The 19,078-nt window shown below is 41.2% G+C and overlaps 2 protein-coding genes across 2 annotated transcripts in view; one reads left to right on the top strand and one right to left on the bottom strand.

The window, feature by feature from the left end:
- The window catches only part of LOC310984493 (disintegrin and metalloproteinase domain-containing protein 10), a 31,501-nt gene extending 23,049 nt beyond the window's left edge, over positions 1-8,452 (top strand). The window contains exons 10-15 of the mRNA XM_083969712.1: positions 3,151-3,322; positions 3,508-3,652; positions 3,822-4,005; positions 5,357-5,456; positions 5,784-6,004; positions 8,173-8,452. Of these exons, the coding sequence (XP_083825838.1) occupies positions 3,151-3,322; positions 3,508-3,652; positions 3,822-4,005; positions 5,357-5,456; positions 5,784-6,004; positions 8,173-8,277 (927 nt within the window). The 3' untranslated portion in view covers positions 8,278-8,452. The remainder of the gene's footprint in view (positions 1-3,150; positions 3,323-3,507; positions 3,653-3,821; positions 4,006-5,356; positions 5,457-5,783; positions 6,005-8,172) is intronic.
- Positions 8,453-9,538: 1,086 nt separating this feature from the next.
- Positions 9,539-15,141, bottom strand: lpl2a (lipoprotein lipase 2 a). Its single transcript, XM_083969983.1, has 10 exons — positions 14,880-15,141; positions 13,812-14,008; positions 13,301-13,480; positions 12,987-13,098; positions 12,615-12,848; positions 11,808-12,050; positions 11,443-11,563; positions 11,032-11,250; positions 10,835-10,942; positions 9,539-10,739 (listed from the first exon to the last, which is right to left on the bottom strand). Exons 1-10 carry the CDS (start codon positions 14,977-14,979, stop codon positions 10,718-10,720), a joined length of 1,536 nt encoding a protein of 511 aa, XP_083826109.1. The 5' UTR covers positions 14,980-15,141; the 3' UTR covers positions 9,539-10,717.
- Positions 15,142-19,078: the final 3,937 nt, after the last annotated feature.

The raw sequence follows: 19,078 nt of genomic DNA, 5'->3' as shown, positions 1-19,078 counted from the left end.
TTTCAACATCACCAGCTCTTGGTCAGGGCTGAAACAGTTAACACTGTGAAAACAGATTGTCAGCACATGGTGCCCTTTTTTTATACAGCACAGAGGAAATAGCAACAATGAAAAACATCATTAAACTACCATCACAATTACATCAACATAAGTATCAAAAAAAGAGAGAAAGATGATGTCAACATTGCAAAATAGCCACTACCTGATTTGTATATTCAGCTCAGTGTAGTATTTTGGATGTACGTATGTTAAACTTTGCCTATACCCCAAGACCCCTTTAGGGCCTCAGTGAACAGAAGTTCAAGCACACATTAGTCCCGAATGAGAGCGTATGGGTTGTGTACTGAATGATAATTCAACAAGACGAATCTGTGATTCAGATTTTAAACATAACTTCAAATATTCTTACAAACATGACTGCTTGCACTGCACCATAGTGCCTGTGAATGATTCACTTGTGTGGGCATTAGAGGCCTTGGCCTTTGATGCCTGGTTTGTCCTACATGGACCTTTGGCTCACTATCACTGAAGTAAAGGAACAGGGGGATCTCTGATTTATCTCTCTTGCCACAGATATTTTCTGGTAATATTCTCACGAACAAGCCCAATACAAACTTCTCTACTTCTATATCAACATACAGCTTGTGTATATACACACAACTGCACGCACCTCTTTCCGTCTGTGACAGCTGCAGTCACCTGCAACCTTTGTCCCACTGCACGAAATGCCAGCCGTGCTCTTCCATCTCTTTTCACCCTGGCTTCTGTTATTCACACTTGCACAGACCAAAGAGTCCTCTGAGGCGTTCCTGAGCAGATTAGTTCTGCTATGTCAGACCCCGCAGGCTTTTTATAACAACCATGAGATCTGCTCTGGCCTGGTGTCCAGGCGCCTGTGAAAGGCATGTCATATTGTTTTCAGGCAGGATGGAAGAAGCACATGAATAGATCTTAGACTGGGCTTCACCTGGGATTCATAGAAGGTATGGTGACCAGCAGTCAAAAATCTATATTCATGCTCTGTTTAGGATCATATATGGCAATAAAAGCATCTGATTTTCATGTAGGAGTGGCTGGAATGAGATAAGGTATTTAGTTTCAAAACTACACCAACAGTTAATTGATAAATAAACAGTTGAATGATAAAACTGTAAATTAAAGATGGAGTAAAAACACAGGTAAACATATACACCTCTCCCTTCAGGGCTCCTTCAAAACAACAGCAACAACACAGAGGGTCTTCCTTTGTGTTGAAATTGACACATCTCATACCTGAACCATAACAGACTTAATAATATAATATGTGATTAAACAAAGGCATGTACATCAATAATGGAGTGAAAACTAGACAAAGATTAGTTGGTTTGATCGTTTGTGACCGTCAAAACATCCATAAAGCATCTTGAGCAGTCCTCACTAATGTTCATGTGCCTTTGACTGTCTCATCCTTGGCTGTTACTCAGCCGTTTCTCCTTTGTGAGAATGTGATTACGTTGTGGAGTTAACTCCATAATCACACAGCTGTCACGTTGCTATTTTGTTAGCACTGGGCTTTCAGGTAGACTGATATCTGTTGGCATATGCCAGATCTACTGTATGCCCCCATCTCCACTCTTCTCTTCTTTTTTCCCTTGTCCTGTGCTCAAGCACGATTGTCTGTTGCTGGGATATGTTGGGTGACTTGTTTCCCTTTTGACTGTGTTGCAAAGCAGCGCACGCACAGAGAATAGGCCAAGTAGACCCAGAGGTGAAATTCACTGAATTTTGAAAAAAAGTTAATTGGGTAAAGTCTGTTACTCTAACATTGATAATCATAATAGTTTCCAGGTTGTCAGTGCATCTTTGACTTTTGAAACAAACATAAATAAAATTAAATGAAATTGCTACAAGTGTTCAAGAGGTAAACAGGAAGAGTAGGGGATCTGTAAACTGTAAAGTAAAATGCTAATACCCATACTTTGCTGTTCTTCCTTTTCCCAGTGCTTCTCACTAACCGTAGCAGTGCAGGGTACACTAGTGGTGAACGGTGCAGTTCATCAATTCTAGTTTAAAGTCTGCCGAGTTTTTTGCTGCATTACCACAGCATGGCTGAGCAGGACATTACAGTGGAAACCTCCAGTAATTCAAGACTTAATAATATGTAGCTAAAAATGTCACAAGTTAACAAATGACATCAATATATAAAAATAGGTTCACTATGCTCACTGCACCAACATCTGCACAGCCGTGGTAAAGTGCTCTGACAAACCCAGAACCGCAGATATTGACGAACATAGTGAGCGCTGTAAAAGTAGCACCCATTTCATCCATCAGACTAAGGACTGAGGACAGATGCAGAGACAGCCACATCCAAACATGTTCCCTCAGCACATGTTCATGTCAACTTCGTGTCTACACTTCAGCGTCTCAACTCACCAGCGAGTGTGACATTCACAAGTTCCACTGATAAAACCATCGTGCCATCATGTGTGCTGACACGCAGAGAGGAGGCATTCAAGGAAATGTTTCACCAATGTACATCTGAGTTAAGAGAGGAGGAGCTTTGTTCTGTCCCTGATGTTCCACATGTGTGGAACACGACATTCCTCGGCTCTGTCAGGGCCATCAGATTCCTGGGAAATCTTTTGACTGTCTAAATGCGTTTTGGGTTGGAAACTATAACAAAGATAACTTTAAAAGTCAGCAAGGGTCTGTAGTGTAACTGCTGTTACAGGCACCGTCTTCCACTGCACAGGGAGTCAGGGACATAACTAAAACCATTTTGACTGCCTGGAGTCAATGGAGTGAATTACACCATCTGTGATTAGGCTAGGAGTTAGATCATCAGTGTGGGCAGCTGTGGTTCAGGAGGTAGAGCAGGTCATCAGCTAATCAGAGGGTTGGTGGTTTGATCCCTGGTTCCTCCAGTCTTTGCTTGGGAAGACACTAAACCCACAATTGCTGCCAATGTATCATCTGTGTATGTGCAAGTGGTTGGTTAGAACTGTGCTATAATATATGGTACAGAAGTGCTGTATGAATATGGTTGACTATGACTGTACAGACTACTGTTTACTCTATTTCCATTTCTATTCTGTGTCAAGATACATAATATTTTGAGAAACACATCAAGTTTGACTTTTAATTTCCAATATTTTGTTTGTATTTCAGCATGACGAGGGCTCTAACTGTGGCAATCTCGGTTCCACCGGTGGTAAAGGCAGGTACCTGATGTTCCCTCATGCCACAGATGAAGTGCGTGAAAACAATGAAAAATTCTCCCACTGCAGCATCGAGCACATCAGCAAGATCCTCAAGTTGAAGAAGGATGACTGCTTTGTAGGTGGGGAGAAGAACACACGACCTTGTGCACCTGCATGTTGTCTGCTGAGCTCCTTTGCAGATACGGGCCCAGTGTTTACATGAGTCACTGTAAATAATTATAATTTGTCTTGACTTTCAGGGTATGTGTGTGTATCTTTACTCGTGTGTGTTTATCTGCTTGTCTGGGTTTGTTTTTCTGGCCAGTCAGCAATCTGCCCATCTGTGGAAACCAGATTGTAGAGAAAGATGAGGAGTGTGATGTCGGTCACAACGACACAGACCCCTGCTGCTTCAGCGCTAAAGAGACTGTAGGAGTCCAGTGTCGCCTCAAGTCTGGTAAAGCCTGCAGGTAGGCTACTGGACACATACACATTATGCACACCTTTCAAAATGAAATTAGATGCTACATCTGCATCCAGATCTCTTCTAATATTGATCATGTTTTTCTACTTTGTCTGTATGTGGCTTTCATATGTATTTGACACCCTCACTGTGTGTATACAATGTCCATCCGTCAGTCCCAGTCAGGGCCTGTGCTGCAGTCAGGACTGTGCGTTTAAGCCACTCGGTCAGACCTGTGATGAGGAGACCGACTGTCTGAGAGAGAGCGTGTGTTCAGGCCTCTCCCCGCTCTGTCCCGAACCGGGCGCCAAGGAAAACTTCACTGTCTGCAGTCAGGGCACACGCGTCTGCTTCAACGGGGTGAGGCAACCACATCTGCTGCACCACAGTGTGACAATATTGGTCAATGCCGTTGCCCAACAACAAGGAAAAGTATCCAGCAATGTTGCAAAGCTTGTCCTGAAAAAAAAAAAGATGTTTTATGGTGTGCGTCAGATCATTCTTTTACTTGGAAACAACAGGCAGCGAAAGAGTAGCACAGTAAGGGCAATTTAGTTTCTGTACTAGAGCTTTTAGTTCTATCACATGTAAAGTCTTCTAAAGGGAATTTAAAGCTTTATGTAAAGGAGCATACCAGTGGATTTACATGTACTCGCCCATTTTGAAAGTCATGCCACCAAGAGTTGGACATTTCACAGTATTTTTTCCGGACTGTTTTCTTATCATCATTACTTTGCAAAACTAATTCAGAGTCATCATGAATTCTGAAGCTGAAAATCTGGTTTAAACAGGCAGTCTCACCATCCAGTGTGCGTGTTCTCGATCACCACTGAACCATTACAACACAGCCTTACTGAGAAAATATCTGATATAAGACAACAGTGTGTGACACCCTTGTTAGTTACAGATGATAAACTGTCCTCTGAGGAGAAATTCACTCCAGCTGTGAATGTTTCTTCATCACATAATGTTATTCTGTGGAAGAAGGAGCAATGTGTGCTAGCCTCTCATGACCTGATGCATGAACAGGGAACATAACTGGAAAAAAAAAGCTTCTGTGGGGATGTGGGGATGTGTGAATGTAGTGGACTAATCCAAGGAAACAGATCTACAAGTGGAAGTGGTGTTTTGTGTTTAACATCCGAATTGATGTTAAATTATTTCAAATGACATAGTTTACTGAATGTTAAAGCCGCGGGAATCAAATGAGTGAATCGAAAACAGGAAAACAGACTTGACAAACGACTTCTGAAACCACATATGTGATGCAGATTTCCATGTGTTTGCCCGAGATTAAACTGCCCTAATTTCCCAAAAGTCTGGGTAAACAAATGTGAACAAAGTTAACTCAGAAAAACCGAGATCTCATTTATCAATCCCAAATATGTTGTGAAATAAACATAAACATATTTTTTTGTTACATTTTTGTGAGGCATTTTTGTCTCGTCACTGTGTTGAAGAGTAACTTAAACACTCTGGTCCAGAGTTTTAAGTCTGTTTCACCTGGGTGTGATTTTATTTCACCTGTAACCACACCCACCGGTGATGTCACAGCGTACAGAAACACCCTGAGGCAAACCGCCACATCAGAGCAGCAGCACAAGATTTATCTACAAATCATTTTTTAATTATCATATGGTACTATATTCTAAATGCAGCTCACACTTAATATATTTTAACAGTTCATCTGTGTGTCTGTCTCTCTCTGCAGGTCTGTGCTGAGTCCCTGTGTGTGAAGCATGGCCTGCAGCAGTGTGACTGTCCAGGAGACTCCATGAAGGAGAAATGCCACATGTGCTGCCAGCAGCCCGGTAACCATGGCCCCATGTTTGCTCTAATACTGAGGAATGTGTTTACACTTTGTGGCCCAAAAAAAACAGCCTGTGTCAATTTATATGGAGGTTACATTACTGTTTTCCATTACACAGCGTCATAAGCACCACAGAGGAAGCCATCTGATGTGATGGTTATGTATGTGAAATAACATGACATGTAGTATGGGATACAGTACTTAAATTTTGAGGGGAAAAATTGCATTATTTTAAGAAATGATAAAACCACCAGGGGGTATCATTGACAGACATTTTCCAGTTCAACACAAATATATTTTCTTTTGTGTTTTCACAATTTTTTCTTAGATAAGCCCGAGACATGTGCCAGCACCGCCTCCTCAGTGCTGTCTCGACACTTTCAGAGAAAAGCGATGCCGCTGGTCGGCGGCGCCCCATGCTCTGGAAACAGAGGTTACTGTGATAAATTCCATGTGTGTCGCCTGCTGGACGCTGACGGTCCCATCGCACGACTGAAGAACTCTATTCTCCATTTTGATGACTTCAATGATGTAGCAGAGTGGATGAAGGTGAAGCTTTTCAGTGATTAGTCTGGTAACATGTTCAGATTTCATCTATCTATCTATCTATCTATCTATCTATCTATCTATCTATCTATCTATCTATCTATCTATCTATCTATCTATCTATCTATCTATCTATCTATCTATCTAACGAACATAGAGCTAAAATGCGGGGACATCGTCTCAACATGCATGACATGGGACAAGAGATGAAAATGCTGTGCAGTCCGACATAAAGCAAAAGAGCTGGTCACCTCAGCCATGTGTGGGATTTGAACCCACAGCCTCTTTTTCTAAGTCAACAGCTTTACCCACTGACCTATCCAACCACATGGATTAGGTCAATCTCCACCTGACAATTATCTGATATTACATGTATCACTTGACGCCACACAAAGCCAAGATGCAGATTTGCAGGAATATTCATCTCTGTTATTTACGTTACATGACGACAGTCTCAGCCACAGCCACATTCACTGTTGAGATGTTGACCATGCAGGATCCTCCAGTTGGATCTCATGAAGCTGAGGAAAAGAGCTGCATTTGAAAAAAAACCTTAAAAATGGTACAGCCATGTTGCACCATTGTGTTACAATCAGTCTTTAAAATGTCGCCTTGCCTATGAAATAATAAAGCATTTGAAATAATGTAGTCATTGCAACATGTGGCCACATTGTCTGTTGTTAAGCAAAGGTTACATAATTTCAAGTTATAGGCATTGTGCAGAGTTTTAGTGGCTCTGTAGAGCAACGTTGAGTGGGTTTATGTATTGTGCTGGGTGCAAAGGGCGACAACATCTGCTGGTGATAATGCATTCACAAGAGAAAAATGTGCCTATAAAAACTCTAAACATGTTTACGAGCCACAAAAGACATATATTGTGAATGTAAATAAATCTGTTTTTGACCAAAAGAAGCTACACATACTGTATGAATCAGTGTTTGAGTTGCCAAACAGTTTTTAAAAAATCCCACCCTAAATCTTAAGGTTTATTTCACTTTCTTTTTAATTGGCCTTTTCAAAATAAGAGTCACTGAGTAATTTGTGGTTCTTCTGTAGTTGTGTAGTTCTTTAGAGTGATAATTTGATGACGTAAAATGTTTAATGTTTTCATTCACACTGACACAAATGACCTGAAAAAATGGTTATTAGCCATCAGCTCTGACTGAAGTTGTTTATTGTGTTGAACCCTTAACTTATGCTATAACTGAAAGAATAGTGTTTGTGAGGAAGCAGCAGATGTTTGCATCTTCAGCTCAGCTCTGTATGTTTGTTAAACTTCATGTCAGGGTGCGCAACTGTGTTAAAGTTGTAGCTGCCTTTGAGGTTCAGCTTCTCATGACAGCATGGAGAATCAGGAATGCCCATTTGGGTTTAAGAGCACCACAAGAATCAGCCATCCATTTCAATGGAGGCAGGAAAATTACCCCTCGCCGGAGGAACCATTGTGTTTTTTCTCCATACCTGTGTTGCTCAGTGCATGAAACAACTGACTAGTGATCCTGATAATCAAGCAATCTTTTATAAAGATGCAAGTAATGGACATGCCCTTTAGTTAGTGTGTTTCCAGTATACATTTCAAAATCATCTTATCAATTTCTATATAAATATTTTATCAAATCTGCCGCCTAACGCAGTATATCACGTTTAAGCCTTGATATACAGTATATTTATACTGTATATGAACATTTGCGGCTTTTAGGCCTTTAATTGATAGGAATGTTAGAGACGTTAGAGAGACAGGAAATGGGGAAACAGAGAGTGCATGAAATTCAGCAAGGGGCCACCAGTGGAGTCAAACCAGGGTCGCTATGGCAAGGACAATAGCCTCTGCATATGAGGCTCTACCCAGTGAGCTAAACAACCCCAAATATAATATATTTAATTAACATTGTGCAGGTTAATGGTAGTATAACTTTACTGCACGAAAACAGATGTTTAGAGCTGAAGTGATGAGCTAAAGGTCATTGGTTGCATTTGTTATCAGTTCCAGATGCAGCTCCAGTCAATGGAAGATTCGTTGATGGAAACTTCTCCAAATAACTTTTGCCAAAAATCTGGCTAAGAAATACAGTCAACAGTAATCCAGACTGAAGTAATGTAAGAAACCTAAGACTGGAGACTGGTTTGTGCAACAGTTGTTCAACAGTTGTTTCATTTGTCTATCCCTGCAGGCTCACTGGTGGGCGATCCTGCTGGCTATCCTCACCGTGTCTGGAGTGATGGGCTGCACCATCTGCCTCTGTGGCCGCAGCCTCGACACCTCTGTTTTGAACTAACCTCTCAACTTTTGAACTCTGTCACCTTCTGGGAACTATCCTCACAATGACGCACAAATTGATTTGGATTTATTTATCAGGGCTTTTTAAATGTCGAGGAGACTGAGGAGATTCCTTTTTTTAAACTTTGTCCCACATCTCCAACCGTGAACCTTGATTTGTGAGGACACACCTGCTCAAAGCCTCTTGTGCCTTTTTGTAGACTGATATTTTTCTACGTCATTATACATCTGTCATTTATTTTCCTTGTGTGACTTGTCTGTTTACATTTCAGCAAGTGGAGAGAGTGTCCTGCAACATGATGTATGTGTTGTGGAAAACATTGTTGGTGCTGTGGGTCAGTCAGACAGAGGCCACATACTGTAGCAGTGCATCTACAGTGATTTAAAACCATCTGTCCTCTGCAAAGACCAGTGGGGTTTTGACCCTGCAGTGTCCTTGCTATTGTGTTTGATCCTCAGTTCTAATTTCAGCCTAAAAACATCATGTCCATTGCATTGTAACTGTTACACTGTCACTGGAGGGTGAGGTACCAATTGTAAACTGGTGGGACAGAACCTTTGCCACTTGTTTTGCATGTCTGACAAAGATGCTGATGTTTAATTTAATAATAAAGTGACAGTAAATACACGTATAATCTCTCTGAGTAGTCATTTAATCTTCTGTACAATTAACAAATACACCCATGACCCATAACCCTAACCCTTTATTTGACAGCTCTTTGGGTTAATATTCAGAGATTACATGAAGTAATTTGCATTATAGCTGTGTAGTTTCTTTTGTTGTATTTTTCATATCAAAAGCAGCGAAGTTGTCCAATACTCCCCAAAACAATGATTATTTAATAAAAGTCCCAAAAAACTGGACTGATCTAAATGAGGTTATAGGGATTAGATCTACATTTGATACAAATACATTTTACGAACTGTACTGCTGTGCTTTTAGTGGTTGTTGCACTTACTGGTTAAGGAAGCAGGCATTTTACACAGTCATCTGGGTCACCTTGACACAGTCATACAAACACAATGGCTTCACAACTACAAGGACATGAGGCAACCGCAGAGTTTAACAATTCCTTTACTTTTTATATCAATAGACTAGAGAGAGTTTCTTTTGTCAAAATGTTTGCATCAAACACATATTTTTTCTTTGATAATACATTCAAAACTAATAACAAACTCTGTCTGTTGAACGATTAAGGTCAGGATAAAACAAATCTTATCATTTCACTATCACAGATACAAATTGAATGACATTACGGATGGCACTTTTGGTTTATTAAGGAATTTATACAGCACAGTGAATATTTACAAATATGTACAAAAGATTATAGAAATCCATATTTTACAGATTAAGTTCATCCAGAGGTAAAAGTATATAACTAACAGTGTTTCTTGCAACAAAACCTATCATCAGTTTTATGGTATTTACATTAAATCTACTGTACAAGAACCTTTGTTTAGCAATGTCATCCCCTGTTTTCAGTGCAAAGGTGAAACATAGGTAGAAATGAAGTCACAATGATTACAGTACCGATCTCTAAAGAGCCCAGGCTAAGATAGTGTTCATACGACTGGAAATGTTTTTATGAACTTTTTAAAAAAGTCTCAAGCAGAGAGGAAACAGAGAGACAACAAAGTGGAATCACTAAGATTGCCTGTGCCTTCTACCTCACACTGATCACCACATACCTCATAATAAAGGTTAGACATTTACAAAAATGGTAGACAAGATGTCAGGCATTTCTTTGAGGTAACAGCTTCAGAGTAACATGAGCACCATTAAAAAAATGTTCTGAATGTTTAGGTTCAGAAAAGGTAAACACAAAAACAAAAGTTCAAAGTAATGACAATCATGACAGTAAATACTCCGGTGGAAAAAACAGAACAAAAAAAACAGCAACAAAGCGCTAAGTTACAACAATTTCATTTTGCAACAGCTTACTTCTAGCGACCGTTTAAAGTAAGGCACACTGATACAGGTCCCACAGTCACATACAGTGCTGAGAGCCACAGTGGTGAATGCTGTCAGGTTATGCATTAGTTGGGTAATATATAGAGGTAATACAACTGTGCCATATTGCGTAAAACACCTTGAGAAGTCATCAGACATTATTCTTCACAGTGCTATAAATATATAATGTGCATGTGACTGAATAGCGTCCATCTCTACCAAAGACAATGGCATTTACCTTTTGTACAAAATGACGTTACAGTTATGTGTCATAAAAACTTTTTTTTTTTTTTTTTTTTTTACAAAATATTACACAGTAATTTACATACATATTGTTTTAAATAAGAAACAAACATTTGTGGATATGTACAAAGCAGTGACAGTTTTGTATAATTTGAAAAATAAAATAAGTTACAGATGTATAAATTATATACTAAGTGCTGAAATGGACCAGAGGACTTTCAACAGTTGGGTCTTTTCTTCCAAGTCAGTGATTCTCCAGAGTCACTCTATGAACATAGGCAAAGTTTATTGTTATTGATCAGCATTATAGCAGCAATATTAGAAGTAATAACCCTAACGGACAGTGAACAGTCTTCCTCACCTTTTTTGAGTTTGTTTTCCATTTGTCCTCCATGAATCCTTACATTTAACAAAAGTGACCTCCTGTTTTAAGTTCTGAACTTCAGGGTCTTTAACGCAGAACACCATCCTGCAAAGAAAATGAACACATAGTTGATCAGCATTAAAGTAAAAGAGGTTTCTCTTTAAAGCTATTTGTCCCAGGAAAACACAACTTACTTTTGCTGGGTCTCGCCGGCTCGGATGCGGATTTTGTGAACCTCCATGTTAGCGCCGTCGGAGTCGCCCGACCACCACGAGGAAACCATCTTCAGCATGTTAGAGGCCGACCACCCGTTCGTCTCCTCCCATTTAAAGGTCAACATCAACAGGTCACCGATATCCTCCTCCGTCACCAGCAGGAATGAATGTGTCCTGTTTGTGGCTATCTTCTCCTTCCTACCAGACGCAGAGAGAAATGTTAGTGGTCTGCTCCAAACCAGTGATATAACCATTTTATATCACTGTTTATGGTTTCTACAACCTCATTCTGTTTTCTTGGGCTACTGTGCAACTGTTACATATAAGTTTTAAGATGCAAGTCACGGTGCTGTAATGCTCTTTTATAATGGTTTTAAAGGGCCCACTTACAGTTTAAGCTGCAGGTTATCAGCTTCTCCTTTTGTTCCGAACAGCGACACAGTGATGGAGGGCTCCATCTCTGAGCGGTTCACCTTACTGGAGAAATGCATCTTCAGCTGGTAGTGGTAAACTGCAGAGTGAGAGACAAAGTGGAAAACTTAAAACATGCATGTACACGACTGTAACTCTAAGCTGCTCCATTTTCGTTGGTTTAGGGAAAACTAAGACACAGAGCAGACCGTCACAGCCATAACAATCAGGATTCCCTTTTAAAGACTTCTTAAAACTTCTACGATTTAGCCAGCTGACCTTGAGTTTGCAAATTTATTTACTCTTTAAGTGAAAGCAGTGATGAGTTGTTTAAGTCCACTGACCTCTGAAAGGCATCGAGGCTCGCGTATTGGTGTACATCTGAATGTTGCGTGCCTTGCGGACCTTGCTGATGCTGTAGCCCACCGTGTTGCAGCGGCCTTTGCGGCAGCTGAGGCACATGCCGCGGTTGAACATGTCGTTGCTGCCGCATCTGTAGGCCTTGGCTGCCTCCTGCTCGTTCAGAAGAGAGTCGATGAAGAGGTGGACCGAGCGCTCGTGTTCACACTTGATTGCATCGGTGATGGCTGAGGAGAAGAGAGGAGAGTGTATTTACATTTCTATTCCTTTACTGACCACACAGCACCAAATAAAGTTTACCCATCAACCTACTCAGCCAGGATGACTAATATTGTCTCTGACCTTTCCTCTGCCATGTTCAGGGCCATCTGTCTTTTGTTTTTTTCAGTGGTGCGAATGGGGGCATTGTGCAAACTGACAGCAACAATGTTCACTGCTAAGACAGATTAATAACTAGCAGCAAGTAGATGCAGTGGACTGTGTGTAGACTAATGATCACAAAAATGTGAATTGTAAGCTGTTCATAACAGATGCATCATTGTTTTAGTGGCCACTGAAGGTTTTAATTACTTAGAGGAAATAATGAATAATGCATTATTGTGTAAAACCACAACAGAACTCTGTGTTCAAAATGCATGTAAAAGCAACATGGGCATAGAAACTGCTATAGCTGTGTGAAATGAAAACACTAAGGAACATTACCAGAACTTAACAAGTCCAACTTCTGTCAACAAACCATATTCTGTGTGCAGTGAAGTGCAGTTTACAGATGAATTTGAACGTGTCCTTACCGAATAGCCCAAAGTTAGCAATCTTCTCCAGGGCCCCTCTGAGGTTGCAGCCCGGCTGGAAGCTGCCTCCATTGGGGTAAATGTCCACATGGCCGACAGGCTGCTGGATCCCAATGCTGAGACCCAGGGAGCCCCGCGTGAAGGTGTGCAAGACGTCCACGAAGTAAGCGTCATCTGGAGAGAGGCGTCTGTGGGCGTGCTCCCCCTCAAAGTCAGGACCAGCTGGGTCCAGACCTGCAGAAAGACGACAAAGAAATAAACCAATCCACTCACAACTAATAGATCTTTTGACCAGATCAAAATGCAAGATCGCAAGACGTGCATTTGAATGTTACGTTTCAGAACATACGTTCCTGTTGTGTTTAGGCCTACCGGTTATTCTGCCGACTTTATTGGTTGCATGGCTGCCAGCAAATCCTGCCACGTGAGCCCCAAGGCTGTAACCAATCAGGTGAAGGTTCTCAAGAGGCATGTTGGTGGTTTCCTTTGAAAAAAAAAGGTTCATGAAAATATGTGCAGGGTTATCGTTTTTAAGTTACTACTGAATGTCATCTCGTGACAAAGAGATGATTTTAGCAGAAGTTTTCTTTTTGATTAACACACATTGACACATCATCTACTCCTCGTTATGGATTTTGACAGACGTCACACGTGAATGACACCTGTGACATTTTGCTCCCACTGACCTCGATCCAGTCGATGAAGCGAGCGATCTCCCACCCCACCGCTTTGGTGTTCTGAGCCGCAACCACATAGTGGTTCTGAGCCGAGGTGAGCCAGTCCACCACGATCACATTGGCCGTCTGCTCTCTCTCATACAGCGCTGACACCAGCTTTGCCACCCAGCTTTCAAACATACCACTCAACTGTGGAAAGGACAGATAAAACACCAAACTTACCATGTGACACAGCATTACAACAAGGTCACTGGTGCTGATAACATTAAAGTTCCTGGACGTTCAGGGAGAATCGGCCTGTATAATGTCCATATATTGTCAAACCTAAGCCACCTCCAGGCCTTCTTTGGTATTAACTACAACATGTTGTTGCATGACGTCCTGCCACCAGAATTGAGTGAGATAATGACACACAACCAGTCACTTTATCACTAAACCAAAAACAGAGTCAAGTGAACAAAGCCCACTGGCAGACTTCAGACTGGGGCAGGTCACAACAGGTTGAAGCATTTCCACTCACCGTCCACCCGTGGATCACAAGGAAGGTTTTGGAAGTGCTGTTGAAGTTGCAGGCGGTCAGGGAGTTCGGTTTTCCAGGAATGATGTAACACAGGTCATCATCGGGGTCGGATGGTTTGCGGAGGGAGAATTTGGCGACAGTTTGATTTCCGTCATCTTTGTGGTCAAACAGGTCACTCAGTGGTTCGAGGATGTTACCTGAAAGAGAAGAAAGGTTTGACTCATGAGGACGTTTTGTTTTTTTCTCTTGAACAAAGGAGAAGACAAGAGAGGAAGAAACTTCCCTGTGTTTTTGTCAGATGTGTAAATCTGATCTAATGTTCTGGCTGGGAGGTCCGAGACGCCTGACTAGCTAACGGAGTGACTGGCTCCAATAAGCCCAGCCCCTCAGGGCCCCTCAGTAAATGAGCTTCTACCTTAGACAAATTCAGTCCTCAGGGGTTACAGGGGTTCACTTGGTCAGACCGAGCTCCATAGAAACTACCAAGAGTTTTTTTCCCCCCCACAGCTTTGTTCCTGCCACCTCACCGACTATAATGTGTGCAAGTTTCAGTGGTCCTGACACAGTCAGCTGACTCAACTCAACTCAACTGGGGGTTGTGCTGGATTTCAGAGTGGGGGGTGGGGTGGTGGATGCAGGAACCACAGCGACATTTACAAGACTTACACTGCCTAAGCTTGAGGCAGTATAGGGGCCATGTTGTTAAACATAAATGATCATACAGCACTTGGATAAAGCAGTTCCTGCTCAAATCATTAAATGTTTTCAGTGCATTGTTCTTCTCGTGTCCACTGCTGCCCTTTGCAAAACAGACTCTTATCTTTCATAGACATCAATAGCCGGTGGAAGTTGAGTATTTGGCAAGAAGCACAAAGACAAGTTTAGTAAATAGACACGTGATTCATAGTATCTCGTTTATGACAACACACCCTGCTCATATAAATTCTCTGCGCTAATTTCCTTCATGCGACACGATTATTGGCGTCGGTATAAAAGCCCAAAGTCTTCGTGCTGTAGCAAAGTCTGTTGATGAGAGTTAGCATGGATGAGGTTTAACTGGCAACTCACCAAAAATAGAATCGGCGAGCTCCTCTTCCAGGGACGTCACATACTGCACAGCTGCATTCAACACCAGAAAGTACAGAAACCGAACCCGCCACGCTCTCATTTCTCTTACAGCTTATTCCCGTTGGAGAAAGTATCTTGAACAGCGACTTCTCTCCGTTAAGATGCAGCAGCGGAGGAGTGTGTGTGGTAGTATATTCCCTCTCAGTCAGAATAATCCTGTGCGTCCTGTTGCGCGCAGAGCGCTGATATCTGAACCACCTTAAACATGCCGCGTCTTAAATAGTAACTCTGACAAGCCATTGGCTGCTGACCCCCGGGCGGGGAATGGAAAAATATGTGTAAAGTCAATCATTAGACTGCTTTATGAGAGGGCTCACAGCACCGGTTGGCAGCATAGCTTCTCATTAAAGCCACTAAAATGCATTATGCATGTTTTTCAAATGTTTCTACCACATAATAAAGCCAACACGAGGAATGGATTTTAGCTTATATTATCTAACCCCCTACACCCTAAGTGATTAAATAATAGATTTTTTCTGCCTTTTCTCAAGATGTTGCAGAGTTTTAAACCAGTGAAATTAGGCTTGAAATGTACAAGTGTAAATATAATTAAGGTTTTGCAAAAATCTAAATATACTAATAGCATGTGTTTCATACACCCTTTGTCAATGCTCTGTCTTGCAAATAAGTTCAGTAACAATAATGTTACATTAATTTCAAACAAAAAGATGCAATGCACCCAGAAAATGTGCAAATACAGGAAAAGAAAAACAGCAACAGAGACAAAGGACAACAATTATGGATTATTTTAGAGTATGAAATATGATAGAAAATTCATGTTCAAAGCAAGTTTGCAAGTATGACCTTCAAGTTTTCTTTATTTCCCTGCAAAGGATTGGGATCAGGGTTACACTGCATTTACACTAACTCTGCGTCCCATGGTTCATTCTGTTTTCACTATTCACACTCTGTTTGCTCATGTGGGCTGCAGGAGCAGGTCTCGAGTGTTTTTTGACAGAAGCTGCTGCTTTTGTGCGCAGTGGCAAACACACTAGCTGTATACAGCGTGTGTCACCGGTCACCTACATGGCTGACTCCCCTTCACATTCCTGGATGCAGGCGGCTATAGTCTGGACAAAAAGAGGCCTCTTGAGGATGTTTTGGGGGCCCATATGCACTGCTGTTGTCATGGCGTCAGAGAGAAGACACGATAAACCTGCATGCATCAAGCAGGTTTCTAGCATTTCACTTTTATTTAAAAATGGTGTGATTGTTATTTTGTACTTAGGCTGTTCAGTTTTTTCTTTCTAAAGAGTTTACATTATGTATAAACATTTAAAGAATCCAACCACGGTTATCACACCATGTTGTATCAGTCCAGTTTTAGGTATGCCTGTTTGCAGAATAACATAAAATATCTACTAAATGTGTGAAATTTTGTCAATATTTTCTTGAGCTCTGGGTTTTTAAAAAAGTGTTTTGTGAAGTCACACTGGCCTTGACCTTTGACCAACACAATCAATTCATTCATTCAGTTCATCCTTGAGCTCATCCTTGACAAGTTCCTGAGATATTGTGCTTGCAAGACCAAAAAACCATCATGACCTCCAACCATCAACATCTAGTCATTTCCTCCTTCTGTCATTCCAGGTGAACATTTGTGCCAAATTAGAAGAAATTCCCTCAAGGCTGAGAAATCGCATATTTAAAACATATTCAGGTAAAGTCACCTACCTGGTGTCAAGTTACTGTTGTCAGGCTCCTGACGGGGCTGATCAACGAACCTCGCGCCCATTTGGACAAAGTGTAAGAATCAGTACTCACTGTTCTTAAAATTGCTATTATATCATGTTCTTAGTTTCCATTACATAAAAACTTTGACCTCTGACCTATTGCACACAGCATTTCACTGGGTGAAAAAATGCTGTTCGGTGCCAGCTTGAGATTGTGTGCTAATATACGAGCAAGAGTGGTAGACCTCCTCTGATTGACTTGTTGCCCAAAACCGTGGCACGAGATGCCAAGATTTACTGGGCAGGAGGCCGATTAGCTGATGGTTGAAGAGTTACAAGCTTGTTGCTCTGAGGGTCAATTTAACAGTGGTGTTCACAGGCATGTTGACACTTGTTCCGACAAACCACTGAAGCCTTAACCAATTATCAGCTGTGGATTCCAGTGTAATAACAGCTACAGTTGACTTGGTAACTTAACTCGAAGAATACAGTCTGTTTACAGAGCAGCACTAAAAATAACAGTCTTGTTGTTAAAGTAGCCTACGATTTTTCCTCTGCTGTGAATGGATCTTACAAACAGCTTTTTACGTGCCGAGAAGAACAGTCCTGTTTTCTCAGCCTTTTCTCATGACGACGATGATAATGATGATGTCCAGGTGGTTTTTGAATGTTGAGTTGGCTTCAAAAGAGAAAATATTTAATTCACCCTTAAATAAACGTATTTAGTTTATCTTAACAGCCTCACAGAAAAACAGACATGTTGATGTTTTGCATTTTTAAAACATGCATCCTTTCCTGTTATTTTAACTAACAACTCACTTCAGTCAGACAGATTTGCAGCATCTGAAAAACCTCTCTGATTTGAATAAGAGGAGCTGTCCTTTTAGCCAATCACTGTCCAGCTTTCTACATGTGAGGACAAGTCTTCACATTCATCCAAATCTAACCTGTGGTTGTCAGAAGACTCAGAGGCACGTTGCTTGTCTGCAAACAACAGCAGGAAAGCTGTTCAATAAAGGTTGTTTAATTCAGTGTTGCGCTTCCTCTTCCTCTCTTCCTCACACACACACAGTGCTCCCACAGCAGGCCATCTGGCTCCATGAGCTTTTACTCTTCCATGAATGTGACAACATTTTCCTTGAAAAGTCGTGACTGCATTTGTTTTTCCCACATACTGCCACAGTGGTTCTGGTTCAGGCATCCTCGTCTTCACCGGGTAAAGCCTCTGCCCTTGTGATGACGATATAATAAAGAGCAGAGGGAGTCAGACCTCCACAGCGGAGGTGTTGGAGGCGGACGAGAGCAAGTGGACCAGCAATAACTCCTCCACAAAGTTTGGAAACAACAAAATGTCTCCGATTTTCTGTACTTCCAAGATTTATTTTCCAAGAAGGTTTCTAGGAATGCCACATAATACTGCACATGTTCAGTTTCACAAATACAAGTCTGAGGAATCACTATGGCCCTGTTGGTGCAGTGGACCAATACTGTACTGACTGTAGGAAGACTGATAGCAGATCGTAATGTCTTCGCTGTCACTGACAGATGCAGTATATACATTTGAAGAATACCGGATATCTTCATTTGTCATTGCACATAAAAAAAATACAATTAAACTTTGTTGAGCAGCAGTCCCCTCTTTTACCAGCTTGAATAAGTTCTTGATTTTCTTCTTTGATTTATTTTTAGGAATCAGCATAGACCTAAGAATGAAAATTGTCCATTACCATGACCACAGTGAGAGCAATAAGGTTGATACCCACATGATGTTTTATTTAATTACTGTGCAAGAATGAAATAGTTTCATTAGCTCTGATTATAGCTTTTTCTCTCAGGGCACAATGATACCGATGTTTGCATTCACCCTTATCGCCTGTTGTTCTAGAAATGTAAACATATAAGGGATATATCTGTGATACACTATGGGTGAGGTCACGTAGACCTTGATCTTTTCAGAAAATTTATTCTCAGTGAAGAATGATAACACTTCCTGCAAATATGCCACCCAGTGCTGGAAAATCTCCATTCTGTCAACCAGAGCGAACCAATGGCATTTCCTGAAGACCACGGGATGCTGATTTGTATATGGCACGAATGGCAGCTATACAATGGGATGATGATGGGAGGTTACAGACTAGTGAACATTTTTTTATGATTTGATTTGATACATTCATATCAGAACAGCTAAAGGGCTGATTGTTCCTTCGAGTGTTTACTAATAATCCAAAGAAAAAGGAGTTGAAGCAGGAGTTACTCTTCATATACTTTCTCCCCTCACTGAATTCATTGCCTCTCTCGCCTTCCCACAGTCCAGTGGGGATCAGAGGAACTAATCCACAAACTCAAGGAATCAGAGCTATATGGGGTTTTTTTTCTCAGTCATACTTTGGATCAGTTCTGTGTTGTGCAATATGTTTTGAATTCTTAGCAAAGCTGGCTTAGCAACAACAACCAATTTTAATCTGC

This window comes from Trachurus trachurus (assembly GCF_905171665.1).
Source record: "Trachurus trachurus genome assembly, chromosome: 4".
Taxonomy (NCBI): Eukaryota; Metazoa; Chordata; class Actinopteri; order Carangiformes; family Carangidae; genus Trachurus; species Trachurus trachurus.
This window is presented reverse-complemented; position numbering and strand designations above follow the sequence as displayed.

Excerpts from the sequence above, each read along its gene's own strand:
- lpl2a (XM_083969983.1), bottom strand. The coding sequence starts at position 14,979 with ATGAGAGCGTGGCGGGTTCGGTTTCTGTACTTTCTGGTGTTGAATGCA. Across the intron at positions 11,564-11,807 it reads AGCCTCGATGCCTTTCAGAG|TTTACCACTACCAGCTGAAG; the intron begins GTCAGTGGACTT and ends CTCACTCTGCAG. Across the intron at positions 10,740-10,834 it reads GGAAAACAAACTCAAAAAAG|AGTGACTCTGGAGAATCACT; the intron begins GTGAGGAAGACT and ends CTATGTTCATAG.